The sequence below is a fragment of the Salvelinus namaycush genome, chromosome 37 (genome assembly GCF_016432855.1).
Source record: "Salvelinus namaycush isolate Seneca chromosome 37, SaNama_1.0, whole genome shotgun sequence".
Taxonomy (NCBI): Eukaryota; Metazoa; Chordata; class Actinopteri; order Salmoniformes; family Salmonidae; genus Salvelinus; species Salvelinus namaycush.
This window is the reverse complement of record NC_052343.1, coordinates 32,074,144-32,089,582: the sequence shown is the minus strand read 5'-3', so window position 1 is coordinate 32,089,582 and position 15,439 is coordinate 32,074,144. Positions and strand designations below refer to the sequence as shown.

Genomic DNA, 15,439 nt, shown 5'->3' with positions numbered 1-15,439 from the left:
AAAACTATGAAATAACACATACGGAATCATGCAGTAAGTATTTTATATTTGAGATTCTTCAAAGTAGCCACCATTTGCCTTGACAGCTTTGCATCCTACAATGTAGAAAATAGTATTATAAAAGAAACCCTGGTATGAGTAGGTGTGTCCAAACTTTTGACTGGGACTGTATATGGGGAGTTCTGCCTGGCGTGTTATTATTGAAAACTCATTACTTAAAGAGTGAAAAACTAGCCGGATGACATGTGACTGGGTGGACAGTTTCTGGACGGGGAACAGCGCCCCACCACACCGTGGGGTGGATGGATAGATGGTGAAGCACTGAATAAACTCCACTGCTTTCCGTCATTAACCCAGGGTCATATTCATTAGGGAACACCGTAGCAAAACCATTTTTGCAATGGAATATACCATATACCTAGTGCTAACTGCTAACCCCTGTCAGGCCAGAACTCCCCATATACCTAGTGCTAACCGCTAACCCCTGTCAGGCCAGAACTCCCCATATACCTAATGCATAACTGCTAACCCCTGTCAGGCCAGAACTCCCCATATACCTAGTGCTAACCGCTAACCCCTGTCAGGCCAGAACTCCCCATATACCTAGTGCTAACTGCTAACCCCTGTCAGGCCAGAACTCCCCATATACCTAGTGCTAACCCCTGTCAGGCCAGAACTCCCCATATACCTAGTGCTAACCGCTAACCCCTGTCAGGCCAGAACTCCCCATATACCTAGTGCTAACCGCTAACCCCTGTCAGGCCAGAACTCCCCATATACCTAGTGCTAACCGCTAACCCCTGTCAGGCCAGAACTCCCCATATACCTAGTGCTAACTGCTAACCCCTGTCAGGCCAGAACTCCCCATATACCTAGTGCTAACTGCTAACCCCTGTCAGTCAGAACTCCCCATATACCTAGTGCTAACTGCTAACCCCTGTCAGTCAGAACTCCCCATATACCTAGTGCTAACAGCTAACCCATCAGGCAGAACTCCCCATATACCTAGTGCTAACCCCTGTCAGGCCAGAACTCCCCATATACCTAGTGCTAACTGCTAACCCCTGTCAGGCCAGAACTCCCCATATACCTAGCGCTAACTGCTAACCCGTCAGGCCAGAACTCCCCATATACCTAGTGCTAACCGCTAACCCCTGTCAGGCCAGAACTCCCCATATACCTAGTGCTAACCGCTAACCCCTGTCAGGCCAGAACTCCCCATATACCTAGTGCTAACCCCTGTCAGGCCAGAACTCCCCATATACCTAGTGCTAACCGCTAACCCCTGTCAGGCCAGAACTCCGCATATACCTAGCGCTAACTGCTAACCCGTCAGGCCAGAACTCCCCATATACCTAGTGCTAACCGCTAACCCCTGTCAGGCCAGAACTCCCCATATACCTAATGCATAACTGCTAACCCCTGTCAGGCCAGAACTCCCCATATACCTAATGCATAACTGCTAACCCCTGTCAGGCCAGAACTCCCCATATACCTAATGCATAACTGCTAACCCCTGTCAGGCCAGAACTCCCCATATACCTAGTGCTAACCGCTAACCCCTGTCAGGTCAGAACTCCCCATATACCTAGTGCTAACTGCTAACCCCTGTCAGGCCAGAACTCTCCATATACCTAGTGCTAACTGCTAACCCCTGTCAGGCCAGAACTCCCCATATACCTAGTGCTAACCGCTAACCCTTCAGACAGAACTCCCCATATACCTAATGCTAACCGCTAACCCGTCAGGCCAGAACTCCCCATATATCTAGTGCTAACCGCTAACCCCTGTCAGGCCAGAACTCCGCATATACCTAGTGCTAACTGCTAACCCGTCAGGCAGAACTCCGCATATACCTAGTGCTAACTGCTAACCTGTCAGACAGAACTCCCCATATACCTAATGCTAACCGCTAACCCGTCAGGCCAGAACTCCCCATATACCTAATGCTAACCGCTAACCCATCAGGCAGAACTCCCCATATACCTAGTGCTGTCAGGCCAGATAGACTTTGACCAGGGCCCTAAAGTAGTGCACTATAGGGTGTTATTGGATGTGGGTGCATTAGAAATAGAATAACAGTTGTACGTTTGAACCCAGGAACATACCTGCCAGATGATCATGAAGAGGTAGACCCCTGTGACGCGCTGCAGGGAAGACTTGGGGTCAAACCAACGGACGTAGGTCCAGCTAGCCGGGGTGAACTGGAGCGCAGCACGTTTGATCTTCCCTGTCGTGGTGTGGATGTCCCTGCACAGGTAGAGAGAGACACACACACAGCAGAAGAGTTAACAAGGCTTGTGAATAGACATACAAAAAGATAAGTAACACACAGCTAACTAGGATAAAAACAATGCCATTACATAAATCATTCAGTTCCACCTCGTTACCAGGCAACGGGCATGATAATACTAAATGAAAGCTAAACTGTAAGTGGCTCTGGATCAGAGTCTGATAAATGACTAAAAGGTCAATGTAAAAATATAGGAAGTCAATTTCCATACGGTTTTGTTTCTGAGACATAGACAAATGTCACTCTATTCCCTAGATACAGTAAGTAGCCTTGTCTGAGCCAGAACGGCCCATAGGGCAGAAGCAGATCTCCTGTTTAGGTAGCGTGAGGCAGCTGGACGAACAAGTACACCCCCTGGACAGGTCGCTATTGCAGAGCCCCATAGGCCCTGGTGAAAAGAACTGCTCTATACAGGGAAAAGGGTGCCAATTGTGACACAGCCAGTAAAGCGAGTGAGGGAGGGGACCTACATGATGGAGGCCCAGTGGTAGTGCTTGGAGGACCTACACTACATATCCAAAAGTATGTGGACACCCCTTTAAATTTGTGGATTCGTCAATTTCAGCTACACCTGTTTGCTGACCTGTATATAAAATCGAGCACACAGCCATACAATCTCCATAGACAAACATTGGCAGTAGAATGGCCGTACTGAAGAGCACAGTGACTATCAACGTGGCACCGTCATAGGATGCCACTTTTCCAACAAGTCAGTTCGTCAAATTTCTGCCCTGCTAGAGCTGACTGGTCAACTGTAAGTGCTGTTATTGTGAAGTGGAAACGTCAAGGAGCAACAATAGCTCAGCCGCAAAGTGGTACGCCACACAAGCTCACAGAACGGGACCGCCGAGTGCTGAAGCGCGTAAAAATTGTCTGTCCTCGGTTGCAAAACTCACAACGAGTTCCAAACTGCCTCTGGAAACAACGTCAGCACAAGAACTGTTCATCGGGAGCTTCATGAAATGGGTTTCCATGGCCGAGCTGCTGCACACAAACCTAAGATCACCATGCGCAATGCCAAGCTTCGGCTAGAGTGGTGTACAGCTCTCCACCATTGGACTCTGGAAAAGTGGAAACGTGTTCTCTAGAGTGATGAATCACGCTTCACCATCTGGCAGTCAGATGGAAGAATCTGGGTTTGACAGAATAATGGTCTGGGTCTGTTTTTCATGGTTCGGGCCTCTTAGTTCCAGTGAAGGGAAATCTTAACGCTACAGCATACAATAACATTCTAGATGACTCTGTGCTCCTAACTTCTAACTTCGTGGCAAACGTTTGGGAAAGGCCCTTTCCTGTTTCAGCAACGGCCCCCGACCCCACTAATGCTCATGGCTGAAAGGAAGCAAGTGCTCACAGCAATGTTCCAACATCTAGTGGAAAGCCTTCCCAGAATTGTGGAGGCTGTCATAGCGGAAAAGGGGGGGGGGGGCTAACTCAATTTTTATACCCATGATTTTGGAATGAGATGTTTGATGAGCAGGTGTCCATATACTTTTGTGTACCCGATGGAGGCCCAGTGGTAGGGTTAGGAGGACCTACTTGATGGAGGCCCAGTGGTAGGGTTTTGGGTACCTGCTTGATGGAGGCCCAGTGATAGGGTTAGGGTTATGGGTACCTACTTGATGGAGGCCCAGTGATAGGGTTAGGGTTATGGGTACCTGCTTGATGGAGGCCCAGTGATAGGGTTAGGGTTATGGGTACCTGCTTGATGGAGGCCCAGTGGTAGGGTTATGGTTACCTACTTGGAGGCCCAGTGGAAGGGTTATGGTTACCTACTTGATGGAGGCCAAGTGATAGGGTTATGGTACCTACTTGGAGGCCCAGTGGTAGGGTTATGGGTACCTACTTGATGGAGGCCCAGTGGTAGGGTTATGGGTACCTACTTGATGGAGGCCCAGTGGTAGGGTTATGGGCACCTACTTGGAGGCCCAGTGGTAGGGTTATGTGTACCTACTTGATGGAGGCCCAGTGGTAGGGTTATGTGTACCTACTTGATGGAGGCCCAGTGGTAGGGTTATGTGTACCTACTTGGAGGCCCAGTGGTAGGGTTATGGGTACCTACTTGATGGAGGCCCAGTGGTAGGGTTATGGGTACCTACTTGGAGGCCCAGTGGTAGGGTTATGGGTACCTACTTGGAGGCCCAGTGGTAGGGTTATGGGTACCTACTTGATGGAGGCCCAGTGGTAGGGTTATGGGTACCTACTTGATGGAGGCCCAGTGGTAGGGTTATGTGTACCTACTTGATGGAGGCCCAGTGGTAGGGTTATGGGTACCTACTTGATGGAGGCCCAGTGGTAGGTCCTCATCTCCAGGAAGCGACAGACAGTCATACCCATCCAGATGCCTCCTCCATTACACAACAGGATGTCCAGGATCAGCTGGTCCCACCAGCACTCAGCAAAGTTAGGCAGCAGGTGCATGAAGAACAGCTGAGGAGGAGAGGATGAGGGGGAAAAGAGGGAGAGGAAGAGTAATCATTTATACCTCTCTTAAACTCCTTCTCTGACACTCTCCTAACCAAATGTTCTGACATGGTGTTTGTGTGTGTTCGTGCTTTGGGGTGTGTGTACCTCAGTGAGCTCCCAGGTGATGCTGATGGTCCAACAGAGGCCGTAGCTGCGGATGAGCAGGGCCTTCATGCCCCAGCCCCAGAAGTGGCTGAAGGCAAATATGTCAAAGTGGCTCAGGATTCGCTCCCAGGTGATCACGTGACAGTTCACTGCATACTCCTACAAGCAGAGCACAGCAGCCAGAGACGACATCAACAACAGCCAATCAGAACAAGAGCATGAGGAAGTGAGTGTTGGTGCTAGAAGAGGGCTGTATCCTGTTTCTCCACCCTTTTCCCCAAAGTGTGGACTTGCACACTTCCCATCATGGATTAAAAGCATTGGATTGGTCTAATTATTGGCTGGAGGGAATTTCACAATTGTTAAACGGCATGACGTGTGCACCTCAGGTGGAGAATCGGGAGGTAGCCGAGGTCAATGTGCTAACAAAGAGACTGATAGCTAAGAGATCAAACTGATAGTAAAGGAAGGGTGCGTCCCAAATGGCACTCTATTGCCCTATTATAGTGCACTACTTTTGACCACGGCTCTAGTGAAAAGTAGTGCACTCTATAGGGAACCGGGTGAGTTGGGATGCACCCACAGAGACTGATAGGAGAGCAGGGCTGCTGCTTACTCACCATGATGTCAGCCTCCCGGGTGGCGTAGCGCAGGTTGGGGTCCAGCCAGTACATGACGTTCTTCACCTGCTCCCAGTTTAGGAAGATGATGAACACCAGGAACAGGAAGTACAGCACACTCAGACCTGACCAGACCATAACAGGGAGATGTCAGATCACCAGGAACAGGAAGTACAGCACACTCAGACCTGACCAGACCATAACAGGGAGATGTCAGATCACCAGGAACAGGAAGTACAGCACACTCAGACCTGACCAGACCATAACAGGGAGATGTCAGATCACCAGGAACAGGAAGTACAGCACACTCAGACCTGACCAGACCATAACAGGGAGATGTCAGATCACCAGGAACAGGAAGTACAGCACACTCAGACCTGACCAGACCATAACAGGGAGATGTCAGATCACCAGGAACAGGAAGTACAGCACACTCAGACCTGACCAGACCATAACAGGGAGATGTCAGATCACCAGGAACAGGAAGTACAGCACACTCAGACCTGACCAGACCATAACAGGGAGATGTCAGATCACCAGGAACAGGAAGTACAGCACACTCAGACCTGACCAGACCATAACAGGGAGATGTCAGATCACCAGGAACAGGAAGTACAGCACACTCACGCCTGACGATAACAGAGCAATAACAGATTAGGCAGAATCTCATTCAATCAGGGCAGAACTAGTTTCAGCAACTTTTTACATCAACATTTGTCAGAAAGTAGGCCTAAACCCAAAAGAGCAACCGAAGCAGAAGCACAGTGGCCAGGAAACACTCCCTAGAAGGAAGGAACCTATAAAGAAACCTAGAGAGAGTACCAACTCTCCTGAATTGGGTGGATAATTCATGGTTAAGCTCATTCAAAGTGAACTGGAATGGTAACTAGGCCTATACAAAAAAAGGGATTGTTATATTTGTCACTTAATGTCACTCACCGAAAACTATTCGCCATATCGCCGGATGTGGTCTGGTAAATGGTCCTAGAGAGATGTCAAAAAATATTGAATCAACAACTTCATCTACACTTAAGAGTTACAGGGCTGGTACAATGACATGTAGAGATGTCTGACACATACAACGTTTTATCTCAACATATTATTGTTGCACCAGCACAACTTTATTACCAGGACCTGGTGTAACAGAGTTACTTCCGTCCCTCTCCTCACCCCAACCTGGGATTGAACCAGGGACCCTCTGAACACAGACAACAGTCATTTGTTGGGTAACGAAGCATCGTTACCCATCACTCCACAAAAGCCACGGCCCTTGCAGAGTAAGGGAAACAACTACTTCAAGATCTCAGAGCGAGTGACATCATCGTTTCAAACGCTACTAGCGCGCACTAGCTAGCCATTTCACACCGGTTACACTAGCACCCTATTCCCTATATAGTGCACTACTTTTGACCAGAGCCCAGGTCTAAAGTAGTGCACTATATAGGGAAAAGGGTGCCATTTGATGTCAGAAGCAGCTTGGACAACCTTGTCCTTACCGTTAGGGAAGGCCAGAACACTGATGACCAGGAAGAAGGAGATGACCAGGATGAGGCCCACCCACAAGTTAGCGTCTTCGTTTGACTCATCCCTAACATAACAAAAAGGCAAGGATTATTAACACAAACCAAAACCAGCATAAAGACATTTCAGAGTCAGTGAGATGAAAATAGTTATAAAACTGATGCACTGATTGGACAGGTGGGTTTGAAACCCAAATTCTATTCCAACCTCTGTCCCCACATAGCCTGCTGTACTGTGCTCTCCTTCAATCACACTTATTAAAGATCAGTGAGAGGGCTGAAATGATATTATAATTCACGCATCAGTGCCGATTGACCTACTCCTGACACCCCCCATTCCATTTGGTTATTGAGGATAAACCACTCTTGATGAGAGCAGCAGATAAGGGATTTGTCCCAAATGGCATCCCATTCCACATAGTGAAATACTTTTGACCAGGGCGCTATATGGAATAGGACGCATTTGGAGCATCACAAGCTGTGCATCATTGGCTGCGTTCAGTACGCAAAAACGTAGTGGAAACGGTGCTGTACGAACGACCAGTTGAAAAACGGGAGAGGTTGGGTTGTGAGTTCAAAATGCACCGCTCTCCTTTAAATACGTAACTCATTGCTTCAACCACAGCCCGCCACACCCAACAAACGGCGCAAAAGTACCGCAAAGACTGTTCAAGAACGTTCAATGCAAACGGTTCCGCAACGTAGCAAATGTTCAATCGAACTGAACGCACCCATGATGTAAGAAATGGCTAGATGCATCTTGCAGATAAAAATGGACCACCAAAAACCAGGAAGGGAGATCCTTCCCCACCGTATAGAAAAGATACAAACGTGGCACGTTGCCACAATGTAGCTACAAATAGCAAATAATCAGCCCACTTGCTACATCGTAACCAAACAAATTAAACATGCCCCTTCATTCGAGACGAGAGCGAGGAGCCAGATGGTCAGTCCCGCACCAGAGAACTTAAGCTAGCTAACTACTTCATCGAAAGACCTTAGTTACACATGTCAATTGTCGGAAATACTAGCGAACTTAATTACTTTTTGACTGCATAAACAAACACTTAGCTGCTCTGGCAGTTGGCCCAGTCAATATCGTTAGCATATAGCTAGCTAATGTTAACTACCAGTAGTTAACTGGCTAGCCACTCTACTTACCTTGTAAATGCGAAATACATCAAGCTGAGCACTGTGCATGTTAACAGTGTTATTGTGTGCGGCTTATAGAAAAAGTCCAGTGTAATATCCTCCACTTGCTGCTCGTTGATCATACGGAAATGCATCCTGTAGTTCACATCATCTTTGCCTATGGTCCGCGATTCGTACCCATATCCGGACGCCATAATTGCGGGAGGGCGACCAGAGGAATCCGCTCCACCTCCTGCGGGCTCCTTTAGATTGACATTTAGACGTTCAGCGAAATTAATGATTCATGTTGTCCATGAGTAAAGACCAAAACGACCAGACGCACGTCCGTTAAATATGTGCGCAACAGCACAACCTAAAGAAAAACAGAGTCAAGCATGAACTGCTGCCTTCTTGCGAGTGCGAACATCACGGGTTAAATTTTCTGAAACGTATTAGGGGAAAAGAAACTCTCAATTTTTTTGATTGGTTTGTAAGTCTAGGGGAGTACCACTATGGAAAGCCGAAGGGTTCAGTTTATGAGCTCAATCACGCGGTATTTTCTTAACGTTTGTAAACCACCAAGGCAAACCCACATAAATAGAATGGATTATATTTCTATGGGTAAACCAAGGTCAGTTCCACACCGCGTGAGGTTATTGACGTTCATGTCACAGGAGGGCAAAAAGTTATATTAATATTTTCCAACGACAAGCATTGACGTCATGAGTGTCCTAACCTACATTATTCCCAACCTACATTAGTTATCTGAAAAGTGGGAGAGATCGTCATCAAATCACTGCATTATGAAAATGCATTAGTAAAATGGATATCATTATCATTCTCTGTTAGGGCTTCACATAATGTATGAAAAACCATCAGCATGGACATTATAATAATAGAATAGAACAGAATAGAATAAAACAAAGTTATTCTACTGTCCACTAAGGCTGGGAATCGCCAGGGATGTCACGATAAGATATTATCACGATAACTTTGGTGCGAACACCCAGAGAAATGATTTAGTGTAGAGGTGCTGACTAACTGCAAATAAACTGTAAGCTATAAAAACAAAGAAAGATAGTCACACTCTATAAATAAACTCCTCATAAATAAGAATTTGTTCTGAACTGGCTTGCCTAGTTAAATAAAGGTCAAATAAAAATTCAAAAGAGCCATGAGAAGACAAGTTTTGATCAGTCATGAAATAAAAGTGCTGAAAACCAATTGTCTCCCTGTTTAAAAAGAAGATGGAGAACAAGCTATGAAGGAAACATACTGGAGTTTTGGAGCAGGTACAGCCAACTACAGCAAAAATAATATTGCAAAAATGTCAAAATGATACGATATATTGTCAAAAATAATATCCTGATATGTAACTGTGTGGATTATTTCCCGCATCACTACTGTCTACTGGCAACTTGGCTAATGGTCTCTTGTTTACCAACTAAACATCATAATGACTCTATTGCCCCACAGTCTGGTATTTCTGCACATAGCCTAATGGTATCTGTTTCTGTGCCTCTGACACCCTCAAGTGGTGACTTTTAGGGCTTGATAAAGCCTATCAGAAACAAAATAGTCTCAGCCCAGTCAAAGCACTTCTCTATCCTGGCAGCACAATAGTAGAACCAGCTTCCCCTTGAAGTTAGGACAGCAGAGTCCCTGCCCATCTTCTTCCTGAAGTTAGGACAGCAGAGTCCCTGCCCATCTTCTTCCTGAAGTTAGGACAGCAGAGTCCCTGCCCATCTTCTTCCTGAAGTTAGGACAGCAGAGTCCCTGCCCATCTTTTTCATGAAGTTAGGACAGCAGAGTCCCTGCCCATCTTCTGAAAACATCTGAAACCATACCTCTTCAAAGAGTATCTTAAATAATCCCACAGCGCCCCCCCTCCGCCCCCCCAAAATGCCTGTCGTGAACTAACACTTCACTTTCCCCTACTAGCTTTGACTTTAATGATTAGCTCTGGGATGTTGCCTGGGCTTAGCTCCATTCCATGTATTTTGTATCCTGAAAAACTCCCCAGTCCTTAACGAATACAAACATCAAATCAAATCACATTGTATTTGTCACATGCGCCGATTACAACAGGTGTAGATCTTACAGTGAAATGCTTACTTACAAGCCCTGAACCAACAATGCAGTTTTAAGAAAAATAAGTGTTAAGTAAAAAATAGATAAGTAAAAAATAAAAGTAACAAATAATTAAAAAGCAGCAGTAAAGTAACAGTAGCGAGGCTTTATACAGGGGGTATTGGTACAGAGTCAATGTGGAGGCTATATACAGGGGGTACCGGTACAGAGTCAATGTGGAGGCTATATACAGGGGGTGCCGGTACAGAGTCAATGTGGAGGCTATATACAGGGGGTGCCGGTACAGAGTCAATGTGCGGGGGCACCGGTTAAAGTTCCTTGGTGTCCACAAGCTGTTGAACTGTTTTGAAACTTCTCTTTTGTGGAACCTCACACGCAGCCTGCAAACTCCCCAGAGGCCTGAGTGTTGTGCTTCTCAGGCACCACTCCGGGTAGTGTGGTGTAGGTGACACAGCATCAGCACAACAAGCCTAGACCCTAGACCTCTGGTAAAACAAACCTCAATTATGTTGAACGAAATAGTTCCTCTCTGAGAGCTCATTTACTTCTCAGTCTCACCAAAATGAAATGATGTAAAACATATAAAATATATACCGAGCCACCACTATGCTTGGAAATATGAAAAGTGGTACTCAGTAATGTGTTGTATTGGGTTTCACCCCAAACATAACACTTTGTATTTATGAAAAAAAGTGAATTGCTTTGCCAATTTTTTTTGCAGTATTACTTTAGTGCCTTGTTGCAAACAGAATGCATGTTTTGGAATATTTTTATTCTGTACAGGTTTCCTTCTTTTTACAAAGGGGTTGAATACTTATTGACTCAAGACATTCCAGATTTTCATTTTTTAATTAATTAATTAAGAAAAACTTAATTCCATATTAGCATTAGGGGGTATTGTGTGTAGGCCAGTGAAACAAATCTCAATTGAATCCATTTTAAATTCAGGCTGTAACAAAACAAAATGTGGAGAAACTCAAGGAGTGTGAATACTTTCAGAATGCAGTGTGTCTTAAGATGAATGCACTAACTGTACGTCGCTCTGGATAAGGGCGTCTGCTAAATGACTCAAATGTAAATGTAGTCTACTGCACTCTTCAAATACATCATTTATAGACATCAAATGAACTGACTGAACATAAAGTTTGTTTGAATAAATATATTTGATCAGTGCTTAAGTTGTAAAACGGGAGGTGCCGTACAGTAAAGTAGTACATGCATATCATTGCATTTGCGTAGTGGCAAAAGCAGTAGAGTAGAGGTGCGTGTATAGAGTTGAAGTCGGAAGTTTACATACACTTAGTTTGGAGTCATTAAAACTCGTTTTTCCACCACTCCACAAATTTCTTGTTAACAACCTATAGTTTTGGCAAGTCGGTTATGACATCTACTTTGTGCACGACACAAGTAATTTTTCCAACAATTGTTTACAGACAGATTATTTCACTTAAAATTCACTGTATCACAATTCCAGTGGATCAGAAGTTTACATACACTAAATTGACTGTGCCTTTAAACAGCTTGGAAAATTCCAGAAAATGATGTCATGGCTTTAGAAGCTTCTGGTAGGCTAATTGACATCATTTGAGTCAATTGAAGGTGTAACTGTGGATGTATTTCAAGGCCTACCTTCAATCTCAGTGCCTCTTTGCTTGACATCATGGGAAAATCAAAAGAAATCAGCCAAGACCTCAGAAAAAAATTGTAGACCTCCACAAGTCTGGTTCATCCTTGGGAGCAATTTCTAAATGCCTGAAGGTACTACGTTCATCTATACCAGTCCTTCTCAAATAATGGGGCGCGTGTGACCCCGGGGAACATGCTTTTTTTGCTGCAGGGAGTAGTTTTTTTTTGCACCGAACAAGAGCACACAGCAGGAGATATAAAGTGCAGATAACAAACCCTTAAGAGACACCATGGAAAAATATTTAACAGGGATGAAAAGACGGAGATAATGGGACAAACGTAAGTCTCCCGAAAGCTAAGACGAGGAAATATGACGACGCGTATGTAGCGCTTAGCTTCACTGTGACTACGGTGGGAGACGAGGAAAGACCGGTATGTTTACTGTGTCTAAAGATGTTGGCAGCGGACAGCATGAAGCCAAATAAATTAAGGCGTCACTTAATAAAGACATTACACCCCAATCACGCTGATAAGCTGCTTGAGTTTTTTCAGCGAAAACGTGCCGAATATTGTCTACAATCGTCCCGCTTTGTGAATGCTACTTCAGTAAACCAGCGAGCACTGTTAGCATCATATCAGGTGGCGTACCAAATTGCTCAGTGCAAAAAAAAACACTCCATAGCAGAGGAGCTGATACTACCTGCAGCATTAGACATGGTCTCTGTTATGCTGGATGACGCAAGTGCTGCAAAAATAAAAACTATGACTTCCTCATTTTGATTTTAAAAAATCAGCACAAATTGTTTTATTAATTTTTGTTTTATAGGTCAAAGTGTTTCATATATTGTGCTCCTGAGTTAATGTTGCTGATCAATTTGAATTTATTATTATTTATTGATTATATTTAATTAAATTTTTCAGTATCAAATGGTATAAAATGTTTACAGTTTTAAGGCTTAAATTGTTTTTTAAATTTCAGGCAAATCGATGCACTTTAAGTATTTTCTGTTACAGACTAAAAAACAATGTTAATAAAGTTATTCTTTGTTGTAAATTGATCTATATTTCTTTATTTTTAGTTTTTTAGTTTTCTTTCATGTTAAGAAGGATACAATGTTATGCAGAGGTGTACTTATAACAATTTTATAGACAAATTATACTATTTACAGTCACGGCGGAGCGTTGGGGGGCGCGAAATGTTAACTTCTTCCTAGGGGGGGGCGAAACAGAAAAGAATTGAGAAGCACTGATCTATACAAACAATAGTACGCAAGTATAAACACCATGGGACCACGCAGCCGTCATTCCGCTCAGGAAGGAGACGCGTTCTGTCTCCTAGAGATGAACATACTTTGGTGCAAAAAGTGCAAATCAATCCCAGAACAACAGCAAAGGACCTTGTGAAGATGCTGGAGGAAGGTACAAAAGTATCTATATCCACAGTAAAATGAGTCCTATATCGACATAACCTGAAAGGCCGCTCAGCACGGAAGAAGCTACTGCTCCAAAACCGCCTTAAAAAAGCCAGACTACGGTTTGCAACTGCACATATGGACAAAGATTGTACTTTTTGGAGAAATGTCCTCTGGTCTGATGAAACAAAAATAGAACTGTTTGGCCATAATGACCATCGTTATGTTTGGAGGAAAAAGGGGGAGGCTTGCAAGCCGAAGAGAACCATTCCAACCGTGAAGCACGGGGGTGGCAGCATCATGTTGTGGGGGTGCTTTGCTGCAGGAGGGACTGGTGCACTTCACAAAATAGATGGCGTCATGAGGAAGGAAAATTATTGTTTTTTACAATTCCTGACATTTAATCCTAGTAAAAAGGAGGATCACCACTTTATTTTAAGAATATGAAATGTCAGAATAATAGTAGAGAGAATGATTTATTTCAGGAGAGAGACCTACAAACCTGACTCAGTTACACCAGCTCTGTCAGGTGGAATGGGCCAAAATTCACCCAACTTATTGTGGGAAGCTTGTGGAAGGCTACCCGAAACGTTTGACCCAAGTTAAACAATTTAAAGGCAATGCTACCAAATACTAATTGAGTATATGTAAACTTCTGACCCACTGGGAATGTGATGAAAGAAATAAAAACTGAAATAAATAATTCTCTCTACAATTATTCTGACATTTCACATTCTTAAATTAAAGTGGTGGTCCTAACTGACCTAAAACAGGGAATTTTTACTTGGATTAAATGTCAGGGAATTGTGAAAAACTGAGTTTAGATATATTTGACTAAGGTGTATGTAAATTTCCGACTTCAACTGTAAATTGCATACATGGAAATATATTTTTGAACTTGGGTCCGGGAAGAATGGCCTTTTATAAAACACATTTTATGCAATTCTATGTCATTTTACATGACTGCAGACTTTAGCAGAATATGTTTTATTACCGCACAAATGATCGAAATGACAGGCTACTTTCACACTGACAAACTGAGAATCCAAGATCAATAAAAACGACCTAGTCTTGAATCCATCAATAGCCTAGAACTAGGTGTGTGGAGACATGTTGTAGGTTACAATATGAGGAGGAAATTATAGTCCTTGAAAAGCTTTCCACTTTCACTGACTCGCCCAATGATGCGTAGCTCACTGGCCAGCGATGGATGATACTCTCCTCTTGTGCCAACAACCTATCTCTCTTGTTTTACTTTGTAAAACAATGTTCACTCAATAGGCCTATTTGGAAGTTGTTAAAATGATCAATTTTCTTTCCAACCTGTGTTTTCCCGCAATTGTATTTGAAATATTGCAAAAGGCTTGTTCTGGCTGCATGCTGTTCACTGAGAGATTTGATGCGCGTTCTCAGGCTATAGCCTTGTGATTGGGCTACATGAACACAATCAACTTGACCATTTAAAAAAAATAAGCTATTGGTCCTCTGTGTCTAAATTATATGCTGTGTCCTGGTGTAGTATTCTGAATTATTACATTTATTTCTGAACAGACAGCAGTAATTCTATAACGTTGGCAAATGTATTTCCATTAATCAGGGGTGCTGCAGTTCTTTCAGAACCCTTCACGTGGCTATGATTCTATAAGGAAATAAATGATGCAGTGCAACGCTGGAGAGATGAAAGTTGCAGGCTCCTTGTGTATAGCAGACAGATGATAGCAGACAGATGATAGCAGACAGAGGGATAGAGATCATAGAAGGTGAATCTCATTATATTTCTGAGATACAGGCACCCTTCTCTCTCACCACAGCAATGGCCACATGTTGGTCTCAAACATAGGCTATAATGTTGCGCAAACCAGGCGCTGGCTGAAAATCCGCTTTTTCACATTACGTTTTTTAAAGTGAGGGCAGGATAATTAATGAGGAGGCAACTCGAATGAACTCTGATCGCTTTTATTTAAAATTGTACATTGCAAACAGTGGGAGGTACGGATGTAGAGGGACTGGATCCGGCCAAATAGATTCCTCACATGTACCATGCAATCTCCTAGAGGCATGAGTGTTGTGCCTAGACCCCAGACCTCTGTTAAAACAAACCTAAATTATGTCGAAGAAATAGTTCCTCTCTGAGAGCTCATTTACTTCTCTGTCTCACCAAAATAAAAGGCTGTA

The 15,439-nt window shown here is 44.0% G+C and overlaps 1 protein-coding gene across 4 annotated transcripts in view; it reads right to left on the bottom strand.

Moving 5' to 3' along the window:
* Window positions 1-8,572, bottom strand: part of ptdss1a (phosphatidylserine synthase 1a) — a 29,672-nt gene extending 21,100 nt beyond the window's left edge. For 3 of the 4 annotated variants that reach the window (XR_005473683.1, XM_038976184.1, XM_038976185.1), the window contains exons 1-7: window positions 8,166-8,572; window positions 6,981-7,072; window positions 6,424-6,468; window positions 5,485-5,609; window positions 4,865-5,023; window positions 4,572-4,723; window positions 2,109-2,250 (exon numbers count right to left, since the gene is read on the bottom strand). Coding sequence is in view for 3 of the 4 variants with exons in the window: in XM_038976184.1 (XP_038832112.1) it covers window positions 2,109-2,250; window positions 4,572-4,723; window positions 4,865-5,023; window positions 5,485-5,609; window positions 6,424-6,468; window positions 6,981-7,072; window positions 8,166-8,350 (900 nt within the window). In the remaining variant the exon portion in view is untranslated. Of the gene's footprint in view, window positions 1-2,108; window positions 2,251-4,571; window positions 4,724-4,864; window positions 5,024-5,484; window positions 6,051-6,423; window positions 6,469-6,980; window positions 7,073-8,165 lie in introns of those variants that run through there. The other variant, XM_038976186.1, reaches the window with a different exon arrangement.
* Window positions 8,573-15,439: the final 6,867 nt, after the last annotated feature.